Source organism: Coloeus monedula, assembly GCF_965178545.1.
Source record: "Coloeus monedula genome assembly, chromosome: Z".
In the NCBI taxonomy this organism is placed as follows: Eukaryota; Metazoa; Chordata; class Aves; order Passeriformes; family Corvidae; genus Coloeus; species Coloeus monedula.
The window spans coordinates 44,833,579-44,853,753 of NC_138822.1; the positions used below are offsets into that span (position 1 = coordinate 44,833,579).

General features: G+C 37.3%; 1 protein-coding gene across 1 annotated transcript in view; it reads left to right on the forward strand.

Annotated features, from left to right (window-relative positions):
- Nucleotides 1-20,175, forward strand: part of NTRK2 (neurotrophic receptor tyrosine kinase 2) — a gene marked incomplete at both ends in the record, with an annotated part of 196,875 nt that overhangs the window by 71,711 nt on the left and 104,989 nt on the right. Inside the window, one exon of the mRNA XM_082301024.1 lies at nt 6,300-6,371. Coding sequence (XP_082157150.1) covers nt 6,300-6,371 — 72 coding nt within the window. The remainder of the gene's footprint in view (nt 1-6,299; nt 6,372-20,175) is intronic.

The following is a 20,175-nucleotide window of genomic DNA, read 5'->3' on the forward strand; positions in this document are numbered from 1 at the left end:
TGAAGGGACTAAGGTAGGAGCCTGAAGCTCTGTAGGAGTTGCTGGGATTGAAGATGCCATACTTGGTTGTGATGAGGAAGGTTGGACTAACTTCAGTCTGTTGGAAGCATGACAAAAACAGGCATAGTGTGATATCTTGTCTATCTGGGGAAAGTCCCAACCAGGCTTTGAAAGCATGGTCCCTGATATCATGGAGAGAAACAAAAAAATCAGTGAGAAAGTGAATGAAGAAAGGAATGAAAGCAAAAGAAAAGACCTGTGAGGGGAGAGGATTGAGAACTGTGGAGAGTGTTATCTCAGATGAAATGAGAGAGAGGCTGGGTGATACATTCCAGAACAATGTTAAGAGTCTTTTCTAGGTGAGGACAGTATTGGAAATGCATCCTTTACAAGTATTTTGCGAACACTGCCAGACTTTGTCCAGTCACCATGACTGGGGCCGGGAGCTGCTCTGAGCTCAGTAACAGCAGAGTGAAAGCTTGGGAAGCTAGCTTTTCTCTTGTCTCTAAAGGCTGCCAACCTGAAATGAAGCTCTTGCAGTCAGTGGAACTTACAGTTGTGAGGCTAGTTTGTTAGTGTGGAATTTGATACCAGAAGCTGCCTATGTTTCAAAATAATATCATGGGACCAGAGGAAGACATCTGTGCTTCTGTTGTGAGTGATGTCCTGCTGCTTAGTTATTAACAGTGTCCTTCAGTTAGCTGTTTTTTATGGTGCCCCTCACTGAATCTGCATAGTCATGAATTCCAATGCACCTTTTTAAGAAAACCAAACAAAATAAGGAAAAAAAATATTTAACCTTCAACTTGGGATGCACCAGGGCCAGACAAGGGCCACTAAAGATCAGACAGGCAGGGCCAAGAAATGTGCTTCTTTTGCCACAGCCACTATAGGATCAAAAAGGTAAGAAGTTGAGAAAGCAAAGCTCTGTACAGTGTCATTCAGCCACAAGATTGGATGTGAACATGTCCAAGAATACAGTAACATGCAGTCATGAGCCAGACTTTCTCTGACTATTTCAATGAATACAGTGGATTTCAGTGTGTACAGTATGTACAATTAAAATAATGAATGCAAAAAAAATGAGGCCTCTCCCACCCACCATGTGCAAATCATTGTGTATGCAGAAGCAGCTGATTAGAACTGTGGATCGGCAGTGTAAAATTAGAAGGATGGCTTATTCTGTCATGGTGTTAGGTGTTGTAGGGTTCAACCAGCAGTGAGAGCAAATCTCTTTGCCCTAGCTTCTCCTATTGCTTTTTCAGCACCACAAACACCACCAAAGGAAATCGGAGCCACCAGTCAGTGCAGAATCAGCACTCTGACAGACGCCACAGATAGCAGATTTGTAACATGCATAGAAGGGCAAAATTTTGTCCTTGGCCTGCAAATGACTTAGACATGGAATTGTAGGCAGATGATTTTTTGCAAATCATTGCAGGTCCTCACTTGACATTAGGTAGCTGTAGTATTTGTAGCCAAGACTATAAACTTTTTTTACAGGGGAATGTTCCACTGCCTTTCCTTCCTCCTTGATTTTGTATAAAAAGAGTCATGGGGCTGAACACAGCAATGTAAACAACATGGCAAGATTTTTAACTTTGAAATGTAATGGGAATGAGATATTTAATAATGGTCTTTTGATTTGGAGTATTCTTTTTCTGTTTTTCTCAGAAAGAATTAATTCATAGGTGTTACAGACCCTTGGATATGGCATTTAGATATTGTCCAACTCATGGCATTGAAAGACGTCATTGTTCATTGCTTGAATCTTAGGGAACAGACAGAGGTAGAGCGAAAGTGTAAACTGAACAACAATATTGTGAATGATTCTTCTCTTCCTGTATAGCACTGTGTAATTCCTGTTGTAAAGCTCTTGCTAAACTTACTGTGTGGTCATACAGGAATTTTGTGCTAACACTGAAGATGCATTGATTTCTGGCTTTGCCATAGAGTAGGTTTGAGCATTGTTCTTCGTGTGTTGTACTCATCTCTTTCCCTCTTACTTATCATTGCCTAGCTCACTTGTTTCTTACCTATGCTCTTTTAATCTTTTTTGGATGTGTTTTTATTAGCATACAAAAATCTCTATTTCCATGGTGTGAGCAGAACTGTTGGACTTCAGAGTTCAGGGCTAAAGGTATGATCTCCTTCTGAATGATTATTCCAGTGTACAATTTTTAATCATATATATGCTTGGTACAAGATAATGGTTAGCGTAGTATCTTATGACATTATTTGTGTAATTATGAAGTATAGAAGCTGCAGTATTACTGTGGTGAGTTTTTACATCCTGTTAGCGTAGAAGTTACCTGAATCTAATTCCACTAGTATCAGTTCCTGTCTTTGTCCATGTTACCATATTATCCTTGGTAAAGATGGCATTTCTAATCTCTAGACAGTGAAAGTATTGGTAATTAAATAGGCAGTTAAAGGGAAACTAATCACATGGATATTTTGAAAGTAGCCAGTTTCTCTCACATGTGAACTCGCTGTCTTGGACAGCACTGTGTGTTCCTTTGTGCCATCACAGCCTATATACTTCTGCTAATGCACTGCTATGGGACAGTGAGGACAGAAGTCATCACATTTATTCCTTCTTGTAGTGGATGGTAAACAGAAAAATCTTTTCTTATTTGCACCTTGCTGGTTTTTGTTGAGCAGCATCTCTTTAAAAGGAAATGTCTATGGTCAATGATCATTTGGCTGTTGGATGTTTTTCTTCAAGTTCTCTTGGTTTGATCACATTTAAAAAGAAATTTTGGCTTAATAGTTTCCCATTTTTAACATGGTTGATTTGTTTAATAAAGGTATCAGAAAACCTAAACTATGAACTAAGTTATGACTTCTGTGTAGAAGTACATTAATAGGGAATGATTTACTTTAGGACTGCTAGATGAGCCAAGACCAAAGGAGGATGCTTTCTTTTTGTTAGAATAAATAGCACTGTAGTTGGACCTACTAAAGAAAAGCTGTTGGAGACAATTTGTAGGAAAAGAGGCTTTAGAATCAAAACTAAGTAATATGTTGAGGAGGGAAAACTCAGTAAGAAGGAGGATGTAGTGAAATTTAAGATAGATACGGAGAAAATAATCACACACCTTCCTATATTTTCTCTAATGGTTGGCTTCTTGCTCCCCATTTACTTTTCTCTATCACTTTAGTGCTGATCAATACAAACCAGCAGTTATTTGAATTCCTCCTGCCACACAAATTACAACTTTTCACAAAATTTTATTTTGTTTTGTTCTATAAAGAGCTTTTCTTTAAAAAATCATCAACATAAACTTCTCCTTTTTAGGGCCAAATTCCTCACAGAAAATATGCTCAAAGCCCCTTCAGTCCTAGGAATTATCCAAAGACTGGAAAATCACATTCTGCATCAGTGGGTACTAACAAAAACATAGTAGTAGCACAGGCAATTAATAGCATCTTTTAGTCATTTACAGTAATTGACATAACGTGAATAAACACATACACACACACACATTTATATATGTATATTTAAAAATATATGTAACGTTTATGTTGTTACATGTTGCACAGTCTGACATACACAAAGCTTTGAGTTGTTGTCTAGAGGTACTTCATGTTATCTTGAATGAATTTACAGTTTCTTTTCATGTATAGATTGTAAATGGGCTAGTTTTGAGAAAGCCAAAAGAAAAATGCACTTGGATATGTAAAAAACTGGAGTTAGGACCATGCTGTGGGAGCTCATTAATGATTCAGAATGGTTGGTTTCAGTTTCCCTTCTTTCCTTTCACAAGGCAAAATCCAATCAATAGTTTTCTTTCAAGGTCACAACTGCTCCTTGGTTTCTGTCCTTCTCACAACCCCTGTCCAGTGATAGGAGTGTTTTGGAAGATTTAATTTCTATTTTATTCGAGGTTGTCATCAATAACTCTTAGCATAGTTGGACTTGGACAGAAGGCCACATTTTTACTGGAGAGGGCTCTGCCCTGATCCGACTACAAGGGTGCTGTGCTTGTGAATGGTGTTGTGTCAGGCATGAAAGGGGCTTTCCCCTTGCTGTCCTATCCCCAGTAATACCGTGATTGCATTATGGACAGGAAAGCTGTAAAGCAGTGTTTTGTATCAGTTATTTGATTTTTGCGAGATTTGTAAAATAGGGTTGAGTTTGAGAAAATTAAGTTTCTGTCTTTGCAAGGGAAAGGTTGTTTCCATTGCATGGGCAATGATGCTTCTTAATGTGTTTTGGTAGTTTGTTTTCCAGAGCTGCAAGTGAAATTTATATTTTAAAAAATATTAATATGGTTTTTGTCTGCTTTTTTCCTACATTTTTGATACAGTTTTTCTTCCTTTATTTAGAAATAAGTTCAGTGTAGGCTAAGTAAGCTTGTTACGTGCTCATTAACTAACCTCACTTCCTGAAGTTACATTCGAAATCCTTAGGGGAGTACCAGATCCAGTATTTTAATTGCTGCAAGGGAAACAATGCTCCTTTAATAGCAGTGGAAACATTTGTCCCTGTGAAATATCTTTCCTGTTTTGAGAAATATCATAAACAGTCACAAATACAGAAAAATATTTTAATATCTTTTGTTTAGAATCCTGGTAGAGTATTCTCTCAGCCAAGCATTTTCTTTCTGAATAGGCTGCCAAAATAGAGGTTTGATGCTTTGTCAAGAAGCAAGCAAGGCTGCTTATCCTTCCTTAAATGCTTCAGTTTTCACAAAGATATCATACTGCTTTACAGTGTCTGCTTTTTAAAAATTAAATTCTGTGACTTTAAAGTGATATTTAAGATCTGTTAACTTGAGTAGAATGAGCTGAATGTATTTGCAGGAGCTAAAATGTTTGGTCCAGTATCATTTTTATGTTGGCTGAAAAATAAAAAATAAAATTCAGGCCATAATCTCTTCCTTCTCCTGCCTTTTAGGAAAATCTGGACAGAGTTCAGAGTTGTCATAATAATGTCACGAGCAAGCTTCTGGAGGTCAGCTTTATTGTGGAATATTATGAAATTAATCATGTTTGTTGAACAGGATGGATCCAAATTTGCTGTTGGTCAAAATCCCTAATCAAAGAATGTCCACAGTTCACTTTGCTCATTCTACTGACATAATATTTAATATGGCCTAAATCAATTTTTTATATATTCTATTGATTTTATGGTGTTCATAAAATGCTAGTAATAGAAAATCTATTTTTATTGCTGGGGTTTTTTTAATGTTAATGTCATTTCCAAGGAAGAAGTTCTTCAGTGACTCATATGAAATATGTTGGAGGGAGTTTATATGTACATATATATATAAATGTGCAGTTACACAAATTTTCAAGTGGTATGATTTAAGGAAATTATTTAAATTGAGCCTTGCCATTTGGCTGGGATTTACTTTTATATATTTTTTATTTTTAGATGTTACATTGAATTCATAATGTCGGTCCAGGTCTGCTGGCTACAGATCTGCTCCCTTTGCATGTACAGTTAATTTTTTTTCATGTTGCAAAGAATACTCAGCACTGAAATTGCAACTCTTCTATTTATGTTTATGTGATGCCACATGCTGAGGTACCTTGGAGTAGAACAGGAGGAGATGTGGATACCTCTTGTTTAGCTGCGTGGGTACCTCCTGCCTTACAGGAAGCAGCAAGGGAACACCAGGATCTCTGGCACAACAGAGGGCAACTTGCAAAAGCTTTAGGCAGCACAGGTTGGTTATAGGTTACTTTCAGTACTGGGAGTGAGGAGAAGGGCCAGGAGCTGAACAAGCTGTTTCGATGTTGAGTAGTAAGGGGTTTGTGTCTATGTGATCCCCAACAAAAGCAAAAGTCCCGGTCAAAACTCATAAGCACCAAGCAAAAAATTGCTGCATGCAGTATGGCCAAGCCTTGACTCTGACTTCTGTGCAGACTATTAGTATATCAAGTTTGTCTTTGCAGGCCAAGAATATGCACCAAGAAGAATTGGCCAGTGACTGAAGAATATCTCCTTGCTGCTTATCATAAAGCATAATAGTGCAATTTTTCATAAATATTTTTAAGTGATGCACATTTCTATAGCTCTAAAACACACGTGCAAGTTATGTCTGGTAGAGTCCAGTCCAAAAAATACCAACAATGACAGTCTTTCTCATGTTATAGATGGTTATGTGTGGAAAAACGTGAAAAGAGAACAATCTAAAAGTATCACAATGGATGTTTTCTCTTCTGCAGTGTAGAATGAAAAAGAAAGCAATTGATGAAGAAATATAAATTAGAAAAAGAGTAGCACTGGCAATTGCAAACCAAACCCTTGACATTAATTGCATTAATGGTAATGCATTCCATTCCAGTTCATGGTGAAGTAAAAGGAGTTGGTCTGGTAGATCAAATATGGCTTTCATTGCAAGACTGCGACAATGAAGGTGAGATAATAAAGCTATTCAGACTAACCTGTAAAGAATGTTGTTATTAAATATACCTGACGAATTTACAGAATTATTTGTTCTTAGAACAATGTCATTATAAAATTCTACGTATGTTTCAGTTATTTCCCCAGGATGTATGTATCCAGTTCTGTATATGTGTGTATACATGAATACATACATTTTTGGTTGAAAAAATATAAATGCAGTTCAAAATTGTGAATAATTAATGATGCATGTTAGGTTCCCTTATGAATCTGGGAAATTAATGTCAGGGCTTTGAACAGAACTTGAAAGGGATTTTTTTCTATTTAAATATTGGAAAAATTTGAATGGTCTGAATAACAATGTGAAAATGTAAGTTTCTGTCCTGCTTTGCTCGTTACAGATACATTGTGAAGCAACTGTTATGAATCCATTGGTGTAAGCAAACCCAGCTGTGTATCTAGGGAGAAGTTACAAATCTTGTGCTTCGACTAGTGTCCTTAGGCTGGTGTGTGTTTTGGGTGGGGTTTCTTTTTTTAAGTTCTTCAACATTTTTAAAATTAATGTCTTATTTTCCAGTCCAGGCAAGAGTAAAATCACAAAAGCTCTCAAGTACCTTTAATGCATTTTTCAGACACAGTGTCAAAAAGTGCTTTGTGTTCCATTCATAGTAATTCATGGCAACACACCTAAATAATTATCATTGGCCAAAGGCCAGACTTCTGGGCCCTACACTAACAAATAGTAGTACAATTATTTTGAGAATTATAAAACCAGTTGCAATAATAGCATGCATCTCACATAACTGACTCACCTCTTCCAATTAACTTCACATAATCAGAAAAAACTTAGTTCTGTATTATCTCTTAAGTGGTCTCTCTGGAGAGTAGGCACAGTGTGTGGTTTGCATATACTGTATAATTTGGCTTGGTTCTGGGGCAATGCATAGCAGTCTTTGAGGTTGCCAGTATGCCATCAAGGCAGAGGGGACTAGGGTATGTTCTCTGGCCCATAGGGAAAGGAGTAAATTGTGTCCACAGATTTAAAACTCTCTTCACCCTCATTTCTCAAATAGGACGGTCCAATACGTACTTGAAAATAATTTTGATGCATACTCTCCTTGGAAATGTATTGGAACATCTTCTAGGAGAGTGCTGTTTGTCTTAGCCCAAAATGGTAACTTACTTTAATATAGATTAAATAATTGTGGATAAAAAAAGAAGGTACACCCCTGCATATTTCTATTTACTGACAAATACGTGCCCTGAGCCTCTTTGTCTTTGAAGTCTTTACGTTAGCACGTGGGCCTAGAAGCAAGTAGGCTTTTACATCCCATTTACACCAAATAGCTTTTGGCTTGTTAACTACTGTTTGGATCTTCTTGTGTGTCTGTTCCACATCTGAATTCACATGATTAGTCAGGTATGGAGGGGTCATTCAAGCTATAGTTTGGAGCAGCCTTGCTCCATGTAAGTCTTGAGTGTATTTTCTGGGAGGAGACTGGGGAGATGGGGATGAGATGGGAACCTCATCTTATGAAGGGAAGGCAGGTGTTAGCCCTGTTGCTGGTTGTTTGTGCAGTGGCTGTAGCAGAAGTGGAGACAATCACCTTGCCGATGCTGGCAGCGTTTTGGCCAAAGCATTGCCAGGTTCTGTCGCAGCGGGGATTACTGCAACAAGTATATTTCAAACCAGGAGTCCCGTGGAAGCGAAGTATATATGGACAGATTCTTGGTAGATGTTTCAGAGATGTTTATTTCCCCAGCCGCATGGCCGGGGCTCTGCCCAGGAACTGTTCCAGTCACGGGACCCGAGGGTCCTTCTGCCCGCGCAGGGAACACAAACCAACCCATGGGAACGAGGCTGAGCAGGGGCAGGGAAACCCCGTGTCTGTGCCCTCAGGGCCCCTCTCCCAGGGCTACACGGCAGGGGAGGGACCCCAACAAGGTTCCATGGACTCCTGACCTGCAATTGTTGAGGGCTGGGACCTGTTTAGTTTCTGGAGCCCAGAAGTAGACATTCTGTTTGCCAGACTGAATAAGAGTCAGGTGCATGGGTATAGCTATTTACTGATTGAAAAGGCAATGTGACTATGAAGACTGAGGACTCTGCTTTTCTTAAATGGTGCCTTTAGGGGGAATTGTCACCAGGGAAAGCATCAATCTCACTTCTTTCAGAAGAAATATTGCTTATTTCAACTGCATTTCAAGCATTTTATTAACCTTAATACATTTACAAGACTGTTTGTTCTGTAGAAAGAGGGAAATTCAGAAGGCTCAGCTCTGCAATGCTACAGCAATAACTGAGCAATAGAACTATTCATTCCTAGTTCTGTCTCTACAAAGGTATATGACAGTAATGTATTGGAGAGTGGTTTTACTTGACTGGGTAACAGGACAGGACTTTGTTTCACTTGCACAGAGAGGGAAAGGATATTTTTACTCCTGTTTAAACACCTTGGAAATTTCTGTTCCTAGTGTGTCAGTGGTAGCAAAGAGTATTCAGACAGAAATTCAAATTCTTGTAACATATATGGCATACTGTGTGCCAGATGTGGATGAGAAACCCATGCACTCCACTTGCAGGAATAGAGTTTCAAATAAGAGAACAGTCTTAATCACTGATTTGCTAATAGCCTGCTCTGGCAGCTGTGGCAATTACACACGGTATCCATTATAGATTCATGTCTCATTTATTTGATGTAAACTAAATTTATAGTTACATAGTATCACTTAGTAAGATTGTTTACTTTTACCTATAAAGTACCTGGGTCTACAGGTGGGTTGTTTTTGGCTGTAATTTAGGTGGAATTAGCATATTAAATGCATGTGATTTGTTGCATCAAAAGGGTTCCGTAAGAGGTAGCATTCATAAATATGAAGAGTGGAAACTTTCCTTTTTTCCAAGACCACTTTCCTTCTCCATTCCTTGGTGGATCCTGTGAAGAATGGTCCTTTGAATGGAGATCCATTTTGTGACCTTGTAAAACTGAGAACAGAGTGAAACAAAGCAAGGCTAGACTGGAGTAACTGTTTTCACAATGGCTCCAAGTGGCTGTGATTTGGAAGATTCAAATTGCTTCACTTAGTACTGTTTTGTGCAGTATTTTTCCTTACAAGTATTCTCCGTCTTCTGCATTGGGGAGGGATTCCAACATACACTAATATCTAGGGAGAAAGAAAAATTTGTGGAGCCTTGAAATAGGTTCAGGACCTGAATGCGTATTCTTCAAACTGCCTACAAAATGTGTGAAAAACTTTGAGGTGACTTTTCAGGAATGTAAAACTAGGCCACGAGGTTCATGAGGAAACATCCTGTGCCTTATCCTTCACCTCCTTCAAAGCCCATGTGTTGTGTGGAGGAGGACTAGTCTAGTTAAGGTTCAATGGATGGCAACTTGAAGGTTGTGTCTTTCCTGTTCTGTGACATTGGATTTATGAGATAACTAGCAGCACCTTTTCAGTATTTTGTGTTTTTTCCCTGGTGAAAACCACTGGTGATTGGCCACCAACTGGATGTAGCTCCATTCACCAACACTTTCTGGGCCCAGCCATCCATCCAGTTTTTAACCCTGAGAAAATTGCACCCACAGTCCTTCTCTCATTCACTAAGTGCATTGTCTTGTCATAGATGTAGACCAGCTTTGTCAAGCAGAACCAGCCTCTCATAAACACATGCTGTGTGGGCCTGATCACCTATTGGACCTACATCTTAATTTTTCTGTCAGGAGGGAATTTGTGGGGTGAAATACTTGAGCCAAGATTGTCTCAAAATGGGGCAGTCATCCCTGGTCCTGGACCTAAAAGTCTGCAGAGGATGAAGAAGGGGTGCACAGAAATGATGTAGTTGGTCTTCATGTAGCATAACAATGGATCTAGGTGGAATTTGGCTCCTGCTTGCTTGCTGTCAGTCCATTGTCTTGATCACTGACCATACACAGGTGAGCTTTTTTAAGGAAGATCATTAATTGCCATGTGGAAATATTTGATTAGTAGTGACTGTAAAGGAAGGCAGCTGAAATTAATGAAGTAAAGAAATCCCACAGTTGTTTTACTAGAGGCACTGGATGATTATGAGATATATCTTTTAAGATTTCATAGACTCAAAGTAAAATTTCATAGCAAGGAAGCTGGAGAATTGCTCAGTAACAGCTACGAGGACTGTAATGATCAAAGGTGTTAATATTGTTGTAAGGCAACTGTAAGCAAAATAATCCCATTATAGATGAACATACGTGATACAGTTCCATAACTCCTGTTTTACTGTAGCAAGCAGTGTTATTTCCCTAATTTGTATATAAAAACTGGCTTGCCAGGTCTTGTTAAAAGGTCATGTATTGAAAAGATGGAATATTTGGAATTACTCAGGCTAACTGGAGGTAGAGTTGTCTTCAATATTTGGGTAGAGACAGAATGGTTTCAAAGTTGACAGTGATTCTCTTTTTCAAAGGGGTGAGACAATTATGCTGTGTCTTTCAAGTGCTCTGATCTTTTTTCTTGTGGCTGTAAACTGACACTTGTCAAAATTGTAGCTGTGTGGTAAAATTTCTGTATTTTATGTACATACCAATGAGTGCCTTAAACACAAATTCTAGGGATGTCATAAGGTAAAGAGCCTTCTTGCCTAACAGTTTTGACTTTCCAAAAGTTTACTTCCTTTTCAAGGAAGCTTGGAGAAAGCATCCCTTCATTTATTGATTGATCTCTCAGGCATACAGTGTTTCATGCAAGTGAAGTGCAAAATAACTCACAGAAATCCATGTTTTAAAATGTGTATGCAGATAGTAATTGCTATACTCTTTCCTATGAACTGGGTTTCTACTAATGCACCTTTTCTGTGGCTCTGGGGGGAGCTGCTGTTAATTCTGGGTTCTGTTTCAGTTTCTGAACAGTTGTTTATTCACATTCTCTCTTTCTTACTTTAACTGTCCCTGAATTAGAAGCTCTGCAAAATATATGTACTGACTGTCTCTGAGCAGTGGTGGTTTGAGCTTCAGCTCTTAATGTCCTTGACTCTCACTAATCAATAGAAAGCAGAACAACTGCAGCATGAGCGACAGTACTGTAAAAGGAAACTTCTGTTGGATATTGTGCTGGAAATCATGAGGGTAATGACTCTCACTGAGAAAGATACAATATTTTCTCCTTAAGAGTGCAGAGCACAAATGTTTTGGTTTCTGCTCCCTGCTTGGAAAATGAGCATATCTTCCAATTCATTATCCTGGGAAATAAAATCAAAACTCCAAATCAAACTAAGGAAAAACAGATTAAGACATAAAATGATCCTTGTTAGCAGTGTGGAGGACTGTTAACCCAAAATATAGTTGGTCTCTAAAATGGTGAGCAAAAAGGTCCAGTTTTACCATCTCTTAGCTCTAACTTCTTTTACACTGAGAACAGCTTTATGAGGTTCTATACTTAAGTGTATGTAATTCTGTTTGACTGCCATTCTCATTTCATGAACTTGTAGATTAATGAAACAAACCATTAAATAGTTTGAATACTGGCTGCAATACTGATGTTGATGACTCCGATTTTATTACGCCTATTTGGAAATCTAATACAGGTGGAAGCATCCATAAAATTACATACTATGCATCCTTATCTGTGGAGCATAAATTTAAACATTAGAGGAAGAGATAGTGACAGTAGAAAAGAAATCTTTGTAAGATACTGGATATTTTGAAGAATTGTTGAGAAGAACAAAAACTTTTTAGTTTTGGGTTACTGTAAATAGTCCTGACTTTAACATGGTACTTTATTGTGTGCTGCCTTCCTGTTGTAAGCAACTGGAGCATGTAAGAGGGTGAAAACTCCTTATCTTGATGTATAACTTCATGGGTCAGACTATTTAGTCTCTTTTGATCCTAGTTTTCCCATTTACTAAGTAAATTCAGTTTATGGGAAAATTGGATCAGAAAATAGAGACTAATGTGGAATTCAGATACAGAATTTTCTGTGAATCCCTGGCCTGTGATAAGTTGATTTGTTTGTCTTCTATACATGCTTTTATCCTCAGGTAAAAAAAGGAGCAATTACGTTTGTCACTGGAGCTCTTAATTATATTAGTTAAAAATATGGTCTTAGCACTTCATGAGGTAAAAACAATGTTTAGAAAGAAAAAAATGGTAGTGAATGTTTATGGTTTTGAAACAAAAGGCAGTATTGAGCATGGTGCATGCAAAACCTGCAAAATCCTAAGAAAAGGTATGGATTTCTTCAGAGTACTTTATCTTCTGCTGCTGTGTAGGCACTTCTCTGTAAGACAAGACATTATTCTTCTTTGTGCAACAAAAAATCTGCAGAAACCCATCCAGGAGCCTCTTCTTGCTTTCCAATAAAAATTAGGTGACATTTTGTCCTGATTTTGCCACAACATTAGCCATCACTGCTCTTTGAAGCAGTGACTCAGATCCAAGAAACAAATAAACCTAGGAATAAATGGTTTTGTTTTCTTTCCTTCTTGAAGCAAGAAACTGACAAATTTTATAAGAATACTTTCTTAGGTAATGCAAATACATCTTACCTTTGCCTTCCTCCCTTCCAGTCATCAGTTTGAGCTTTTTCCATATAAATCACAGTTCATTTAAAAAGAATAAGGAGATACATGCCATGTATGCTCAATTTTCTCCACACTGGAAGAAGTAAAAATGTAAATTGATTTTTGATTCGAAATGCTTTGTTTGGATCAAGGCCACAAACAATATTCTGAATAAACCTCATACAAACCTTACGCAATATTAGAATAAACCTTATGCACTTGATGAAGAGAGAAGATGGAATGAGACTTAACATCACCGAAGTTTCAGTTGTTCAGCACTTCTTTTGCTTTTACTTTCCCATGATTGGTTTAGATACATGGTCTCCAAATTTATGCAACTCATATGTAGAGACATAATTGGCAAGGGAGGATATAAAACTTAGTTTTGTCGTCAGTTAAGTCATCACTGTGGGAAACTTTTATTTACCGACAGAGTGTAGGTCAGGTTGGTAATGACCAAGAAAGTCTGACTTCAGACCTCCAGTTTATGTCCAACTCATTGAAATACATTATTTCAAATCCTGTTGGAGCAAAAAGGATTTTAGACAACTAAAATTTAGCATCTTGCTTTGTGAAAAAAGTTCAGAAGATGACCATCATATAATGTTTTTCCTTCCTGGATGACTTAGATGATGCTTTGTAGGGAACATAACCAGTGAGAAGAATTATGATTGAAATTGTTGGGACAGGTAGAAATTGAGTCTGTGAATGTGTGACTATCGCAAGAACAGTGATTTTCCCAAATATGGCAGTTAGATGTTATGATGCTGTTGACTGCTCAGTTTTTTGTTGTGTGCTGGTTGAAGAAGGAATAATATCAGCTTCTTTATGTATAAAAAGGATCATGTTTATGAAAGGCTCTTCTTTCAAAATCAGTTCAGTAGGTATAAAGGTAGGGGGTTTGCTATTACACTGTTTTATGCTTTCCTCTCTAATGAAAAGGAACTGCTGGTTGGTGGCATTTTATCCAACTCCCAATCCGAGTAAAGTCTTAGAACACTACAGATCATCCAGTACCTGAGATACAGGTCTGCAAAGTTCATGAGATAGTCAGCTGTGGTACTTCTAGAAGGTAGGATTAAAAAAAGTCCTCACTGGTGGGTGAACCAGATCTTTACTAATAAGATAATTCAAACTAGACTTTCTATTAAGCAGTTAGGCTTAAATATGATGTTCCCAAAATAGTGTACTCCAGATTCTTTATGATGTTTGTTTAAAGACTAATAATTAATACAGTGCAGATTTCAAAGCTCTTTGAATGAAGAGCTGCTATTGGAAATAACGTTATCACCAGGTTACATTTTAAACTACTTATTATTTTCTTTACTGTCTTGGACAAATTTGCATTTCAGAGAGACAGATACATATTGTTCCTTTAAAGGATGAATGAAGTTCTGTCATTCCTTGTACAGGGAAGATGAATAGCTTTTTTCTGTCTTCCACTTTCATTTTAAGGGTTTTTTTATTATTTAGTGTACTTTTCTCTGCAAGTCTGAGTGACAGCTTATATAACAGCAGTGTTCTTTTAAAAGTAATATTAAACTCAGAATCGAGTGCCTCAGCAGCATCAAGCCAAAATGAGGCTTTGCCTCAACCTGCCTGACTCCATTTGAACTTTGAGAAGCCAAATGGGGAGCTCACAGTTAGGACATGAGAAATCATCATCTAAATATCTACTGCCCGTAATATTTTGCCTTTGTTAGCTCAATGTATCCAAATAGTCAGAGATCCAGTGTACAAATGAAGTCCTGTTTTTTTGAAACACTTCTGTTCAGTTTCTGCATTTTTATATTTCAGTCCTGTTTCCTTGCTCCATTGTCCCCCTCTGCCCCACTCCCCACAATTATTTTCTATTCATGTATCCTTTTCATTTCTGTGCACTGCACCTGGTTTCTTTCCATGTTTCAGTGATTAAAGTTAATAGACTCTTGTATTTTTTTCACCTTTTTCTTTCTTCCAACTTTCTTCTTTCTTTCTTTTTTTTGGACTCCTTTCTGTTAACTTTTTTTTTTTTTTAATGGTGTTTTTATTGTGATTAATTCTTCTGCCTTCAATAGGACTTGCAGAACTCTCTTGTGGACTTCTTGACTCCTGTAGACTGCTCAGTCGTAGGTCTGAGGTTTCTTCCATAATGGTTGTTTTAGATGGCACTGTTAACTGCCAGGGTTACTAATATACATGCAAATGCAACTAAGAATATAGAGCAATAGAATCACTTTGGTTGAAAAATATCCCTAAGATCATCAAGTCCAACCATTAACCTCACATTACCAAGCCCACCACTAAACTGTGTCCCTAAGCACCTGGTGGTTTACCAGAACACATCAGCTTGCCTTCCTTAAAATAGTTGTGCCACCTTCCCTCTGCCGGCTCCCCATCATGACTTACCATCTGAAATTTGCAGGAGTTGTAAGCAGATCTGTTTTGTACCTGTATTTTGCCTGTGTACTGTACACTAAATGGTAGTTCATTAGTTGACAACTTCTCAAATTAAAATTCAGAGGTGACTTAAAACACAGCAATGTGATTTCACTGTGACTGCAGCAGACCAGGTAAGAAACTAAAAGTTAAAAAAGCTTTCCCTTGCAATGATTTGCTCTGATGTTAAAAGTGTGGTATAAATGTGTGTTTTTATGTAAATACATGTACATGTCCTTTGTCTTAAGTTGCCAAGAACATATGCAATCTCCCATATTTAAGAAAACAAACTTACAGAAGAGGTCTGAATGACGTAGGAATTTCAAGAGGAAAGTAGCAACCATGCAGTAGCTTTCAGTTGTAGACTATCAAAAACCCTGATGCTATTCTTCTTTTCTAACCTGTAACTTCTAAACATCCTTCTGATAATTGCTTACTGTTCTGAAATGAGGCTCTTTTCAACTGATGCTATATTTTTATCTGTGAATTAGCAGATCCCTTTGGGTCTTTTTGACACCTTACACTAGACCTTAATAACTGTTTCAAAGAAAAGGCATTTTGCCAGACATTTCTGGAAATGCGGGATGGCACAAAGCTTGCAAGTTCAGCTTCTGTATGTGTGACTACCTGCTTCCAAGGTAGAAACAAACAAGAAAATTCAATGTAAATGAATTAGTCATTGTTACTAACAGTCAAATTCAACTTCTCTTGAAACAGGTAGTGTAAGTCCCATTCATTGAAAGCAAATCAAGATTTGGCTCTGAATTGTTTAGATTTCTGTGGAATATGGATAAGCTTTCAGTCTTTACAAACATTGAGAACTTACTAAAACAAGATAAAAAAAACAACAAAACCAGACAAAAACTACTACTGAAGTTTACATTTGCTGACTAATAGTACAACTCTCACATGTGTTTTTTTCAAATGTCATTAGAACAAGTAATGGTGGCTGTCAACAATGATGTACATAATAACTCAACTGCATCAGATAACAACAGACTCGGTAAGGCAATGCTGTTCTAGGAAGTATTTCTGCCATAAAGTCAGCTAGTTGAATTCCACACAGGGCCCCACATAGTCTTTTAAAAAAATTCTTAGCCAGTCAGGTAAGGTTTGGGGGATAAGTTTTTCCTTCATCTCAGAGCAGAACTGGGGACTTTTATGTATTTCAGTGTGCTGTCATACTTAGTTGTTGATTTTTAAGTTCCAGTTGATATTTAAAAACAATTAATTTCAAGATAATTGAGTAATATTTCCCCCAGCTCCACTTTTTTCTGCCATTACAGAGGCAGTTAATTACATTAAGGGCAGCAACCTGTTCAGAGCAGGCAGAAAGGATGATGTGCACAGAGCTAAAGTGTGAAACAAAAGATACAGAGGATCCTGGTGTTGTACTTAGAGTAACTCTGTGGCATAGCAGGGTACCCTTCATTTAGTTGGTGTGCCAGACTAAAGGCAGAGAACTTGATTGTGCACATTGGGCTTGTTCACCATAAACCTTGCTACAAGGCAGAACACGTGGCTGAGGTTTTTCTAAGCCATACATAGTACAGTACCTTGTTGGAGAATTGTAGACTTACTGCTTTAGAACTCAATCTGAGTATTCTGACATGTTAAAGACAAATGGATAGCACACCATATACCTTTTTAGTTAACAAATAAAATCTTTAGCCACAAGATAGAGATAATGTTGCCATTTTCATAAATTCATGTACAGTTTTTATGCAACATTTTATGTTTATGTTTATGCTTTAAATGCTTTTTATGTGTATGTGTTTGATTGTCAAGTATTCATTTGTGTTTGGTCTTTTGTATTAATTTTTCTTTGACTTTTTTTTTAAGCATGATTTCTCACATTTTATTTTGTTTCTTTTAGGTTTTGTTTTATTTCATAAGATCCCACTGGATGGGTAAATGAAATAAGGAAAAGATGAGAGAGGGGCTGTTGAGCTTGTGGAATCTGTGTGCTGCACTGTAGGGAGTGGACAGTGTTCTTGCCCAGTGAAGTGCCACCTCCCTTGGATTTCTCTTTTAAACATTGGTTATGTTTGGAGAACTATAGAAGTATATTCAAATCAGTAGCTGTTTTTCCAAGAGCAGGGAAAAGTGAAGCCCTGAGGCAGCTAAAAACACTCAAGAAAGTCCAGAAATAAGCTACCACACTCTATCCTATTGCCTTGTCCTCACTGTCTTCCAAAATGAATTGAGATGCAATTTCATTTTATTGTTTCCTCTGTCAATTTTTTTTGTTTGAACTTAACTGGAAAGATGTTGTTTTTATAAATAATATTTATCAAAGGTGAACTGCAAAGCTGCTTTTATTTTATTGAATTAATGCCTCTGCAAAACTTCTACAATGCTTAATTTGTGTATGCGAGCTCACTGATTTCAGTGGAAATGCTCGCATCCTTAAAGTTAAGTTCTTGTATATTTGCAGGATATGGCCTTAACTCCTGAAGCAGTAAATTGCAGAGCTGACCCTGCAAATCTTATTTTGTATGTAGTTCCGCTGACTTTACCAGGAGGATGGGGAGTCTAAGCTGTATACAGAAAGGTGGCAATACTGTTTGGTGCATTTGGGTATTGAACCAGTACCATCATTTAGACATTCAGTTAGGTTGTGCTTATTTAAGATAGTCCCTGAGTTTAGATAAGCGTGCAAATCTGTAGTAGGCCAGATAGCTGATTCTGAGCCAAGAGCAAGAATAACAGCAGTATGTGGCTGGTCCTTCAGACCACAGACTTAGAAGCTTGTTTAACTGTCCATATTTAACTATGAAGTATGCTTCAGAATGTGCTTCACTATACTTCAGAGAAGAGTCTACTGTAACAAGTAAAGCTAAATGAAGTCATATTGGAAGAGCAGGACTGCATTTAGATATAGTACTAGAAATTAATTTTCATTTGATTTATGTATCAAATCCTGAGGGTCTTCTTTGGTCTTTTCAGTTTAGGGAATTGTAAGAAGTTTCAGGGGGTTTTTTAACTGAGAGTTAGCTTCAAACACCAGCAGTGAAAGACTGAGGTAGATGCTTATGTTTCTGTGTATTCTGGTTAAATTTTTGAGATATGGTTTGACTTTAATTCCTTACAATTATGTTTAGTAAAAAACAAGAGATGGTATTATTTTGTCCCTCCTGTATTTGCTTTTCATTGTTACCGCTTTTTAATTTCAGACATTTTCACTCTTCCATTGTAACAATATTGCCTTTTACTGCAGTCTCTGACAGCCATACGCCCTCCCTCTCTTTCTACAATACTGTCTTGAGTCTTTTGTTCTGTTTCTGTGTATTTACTTGCTTTTTGCCTTTTAAGACTCTTAATCCTTCAACTTTTTCCTTGTGTTCTCTTGAGTCTCTTGCATCCAAGTTCTTTATTCCTGCTGTGCTCAAGTTTCAGAAATACCCATATTAGTCAAGAAATGTGTCCACATCTGCATTCTTCTAGGCCTATGTAGGGAGATATTTCCTTTCCCTTTCCACTGTTTAGGGAAGGGGAGATGCAGTTGCTAAAAATCTGTCCCAAAGATGTATTCTGCTTCCCACATTAAAGAAGAGGACAGAGCTGGAAGTCTACTGATGACCTAGGAATCGTGTTGTCTTTGTCGCCCTGCACATACTGTGGTGATTTGGGGAGGGATGGCAGCAATAAAGGATATCCATCATAGTTCCTGTTTGAAGTTAGATGTCATCAAGTGTTCTGTTGTTCCTCAGAAATATAATTAGGAATGTCTGCCTTTTTTCCTCCCTAAGTCTGTGTGAACATAGTCTTATTTTCCAGAGATCTTAACTTTCTCTTCTGCTTACCGAATCACTGTTAACTTCCTTTTAATTATTTTATTCTCAGACTTCTTGCTTATCCATGCATCTGTCCTCCTGTTGAAATAATATCTGATGTCACAGAACATGTTCTAAACCAGTAGAGAATCATCTAGCAGCACTATTTGAACTAAAGTCAGTGGACTTACATCAAACATATGTTGGATCATGAGCAGAGCTTGACCCAGTAGCCCAAATTCCAGTTTGGAGTTTTGCTGGGACAAAGTTAGCATATTTCAGTTATGTGTTCACAATTTATTGCCAAATAAATGAGGTGCGAATCTGAACCCTTTTCTTTTGGCAGGGAAAAAGCAAACTTGCAAAGCTGGAATTTGGCAGTTGATTTTTGAAATATTTAATTTTAAAAGGTAGTTCTTTCTGATTCATAATATTTATATGCATAAATATGCACAGTTATTGATTGGGGATTTTACATAATTTTTTTGTAATTTATTTTGTAGCACTTTGCAGTTCATCTTTTTCAGATTGAGGCAGGTTTGACCTTCAAGTGTTTCAGAATGTACTGACACAGTATTTTGGATTTTATGTAATCATGGAGGTAACTTTAATAAACAACAACTGATCTATGCACCACTGAAATATATATATATTTTTATATCTGTATTGTAGAATATACTTCTTACATATTTTGTACTACATTATGTTAGCCAGTCAGTACATTATTACTTGATGCAGATATTCATAGAACATTATGGATTACAGCACGTGATTTGTTACTAATAATGTCTTAGCACAGATGTTTAATGCTTGATGGAAAAAGACTGCGTGTTCCTAAAATGGTTTCTTTTCAGTATGTGGACAGAGTCTCTTAAAGCTAAGGGAGCTAAACTTTTAACATGGAAATTATGATACCCACTAGCTTCTGTCTTTCAGCTTGATTGTAAGTGACATTGCTTGTAACTATAGAGATTCTGATCTGCCCAAATGGTGTTGGTTTACAAAGGGCTCACTTAATTACAAATTCTTGACCTCCTTAAAATAAAGTGAGACTGAAACTAAGAATCATACAGGAACCATTAACA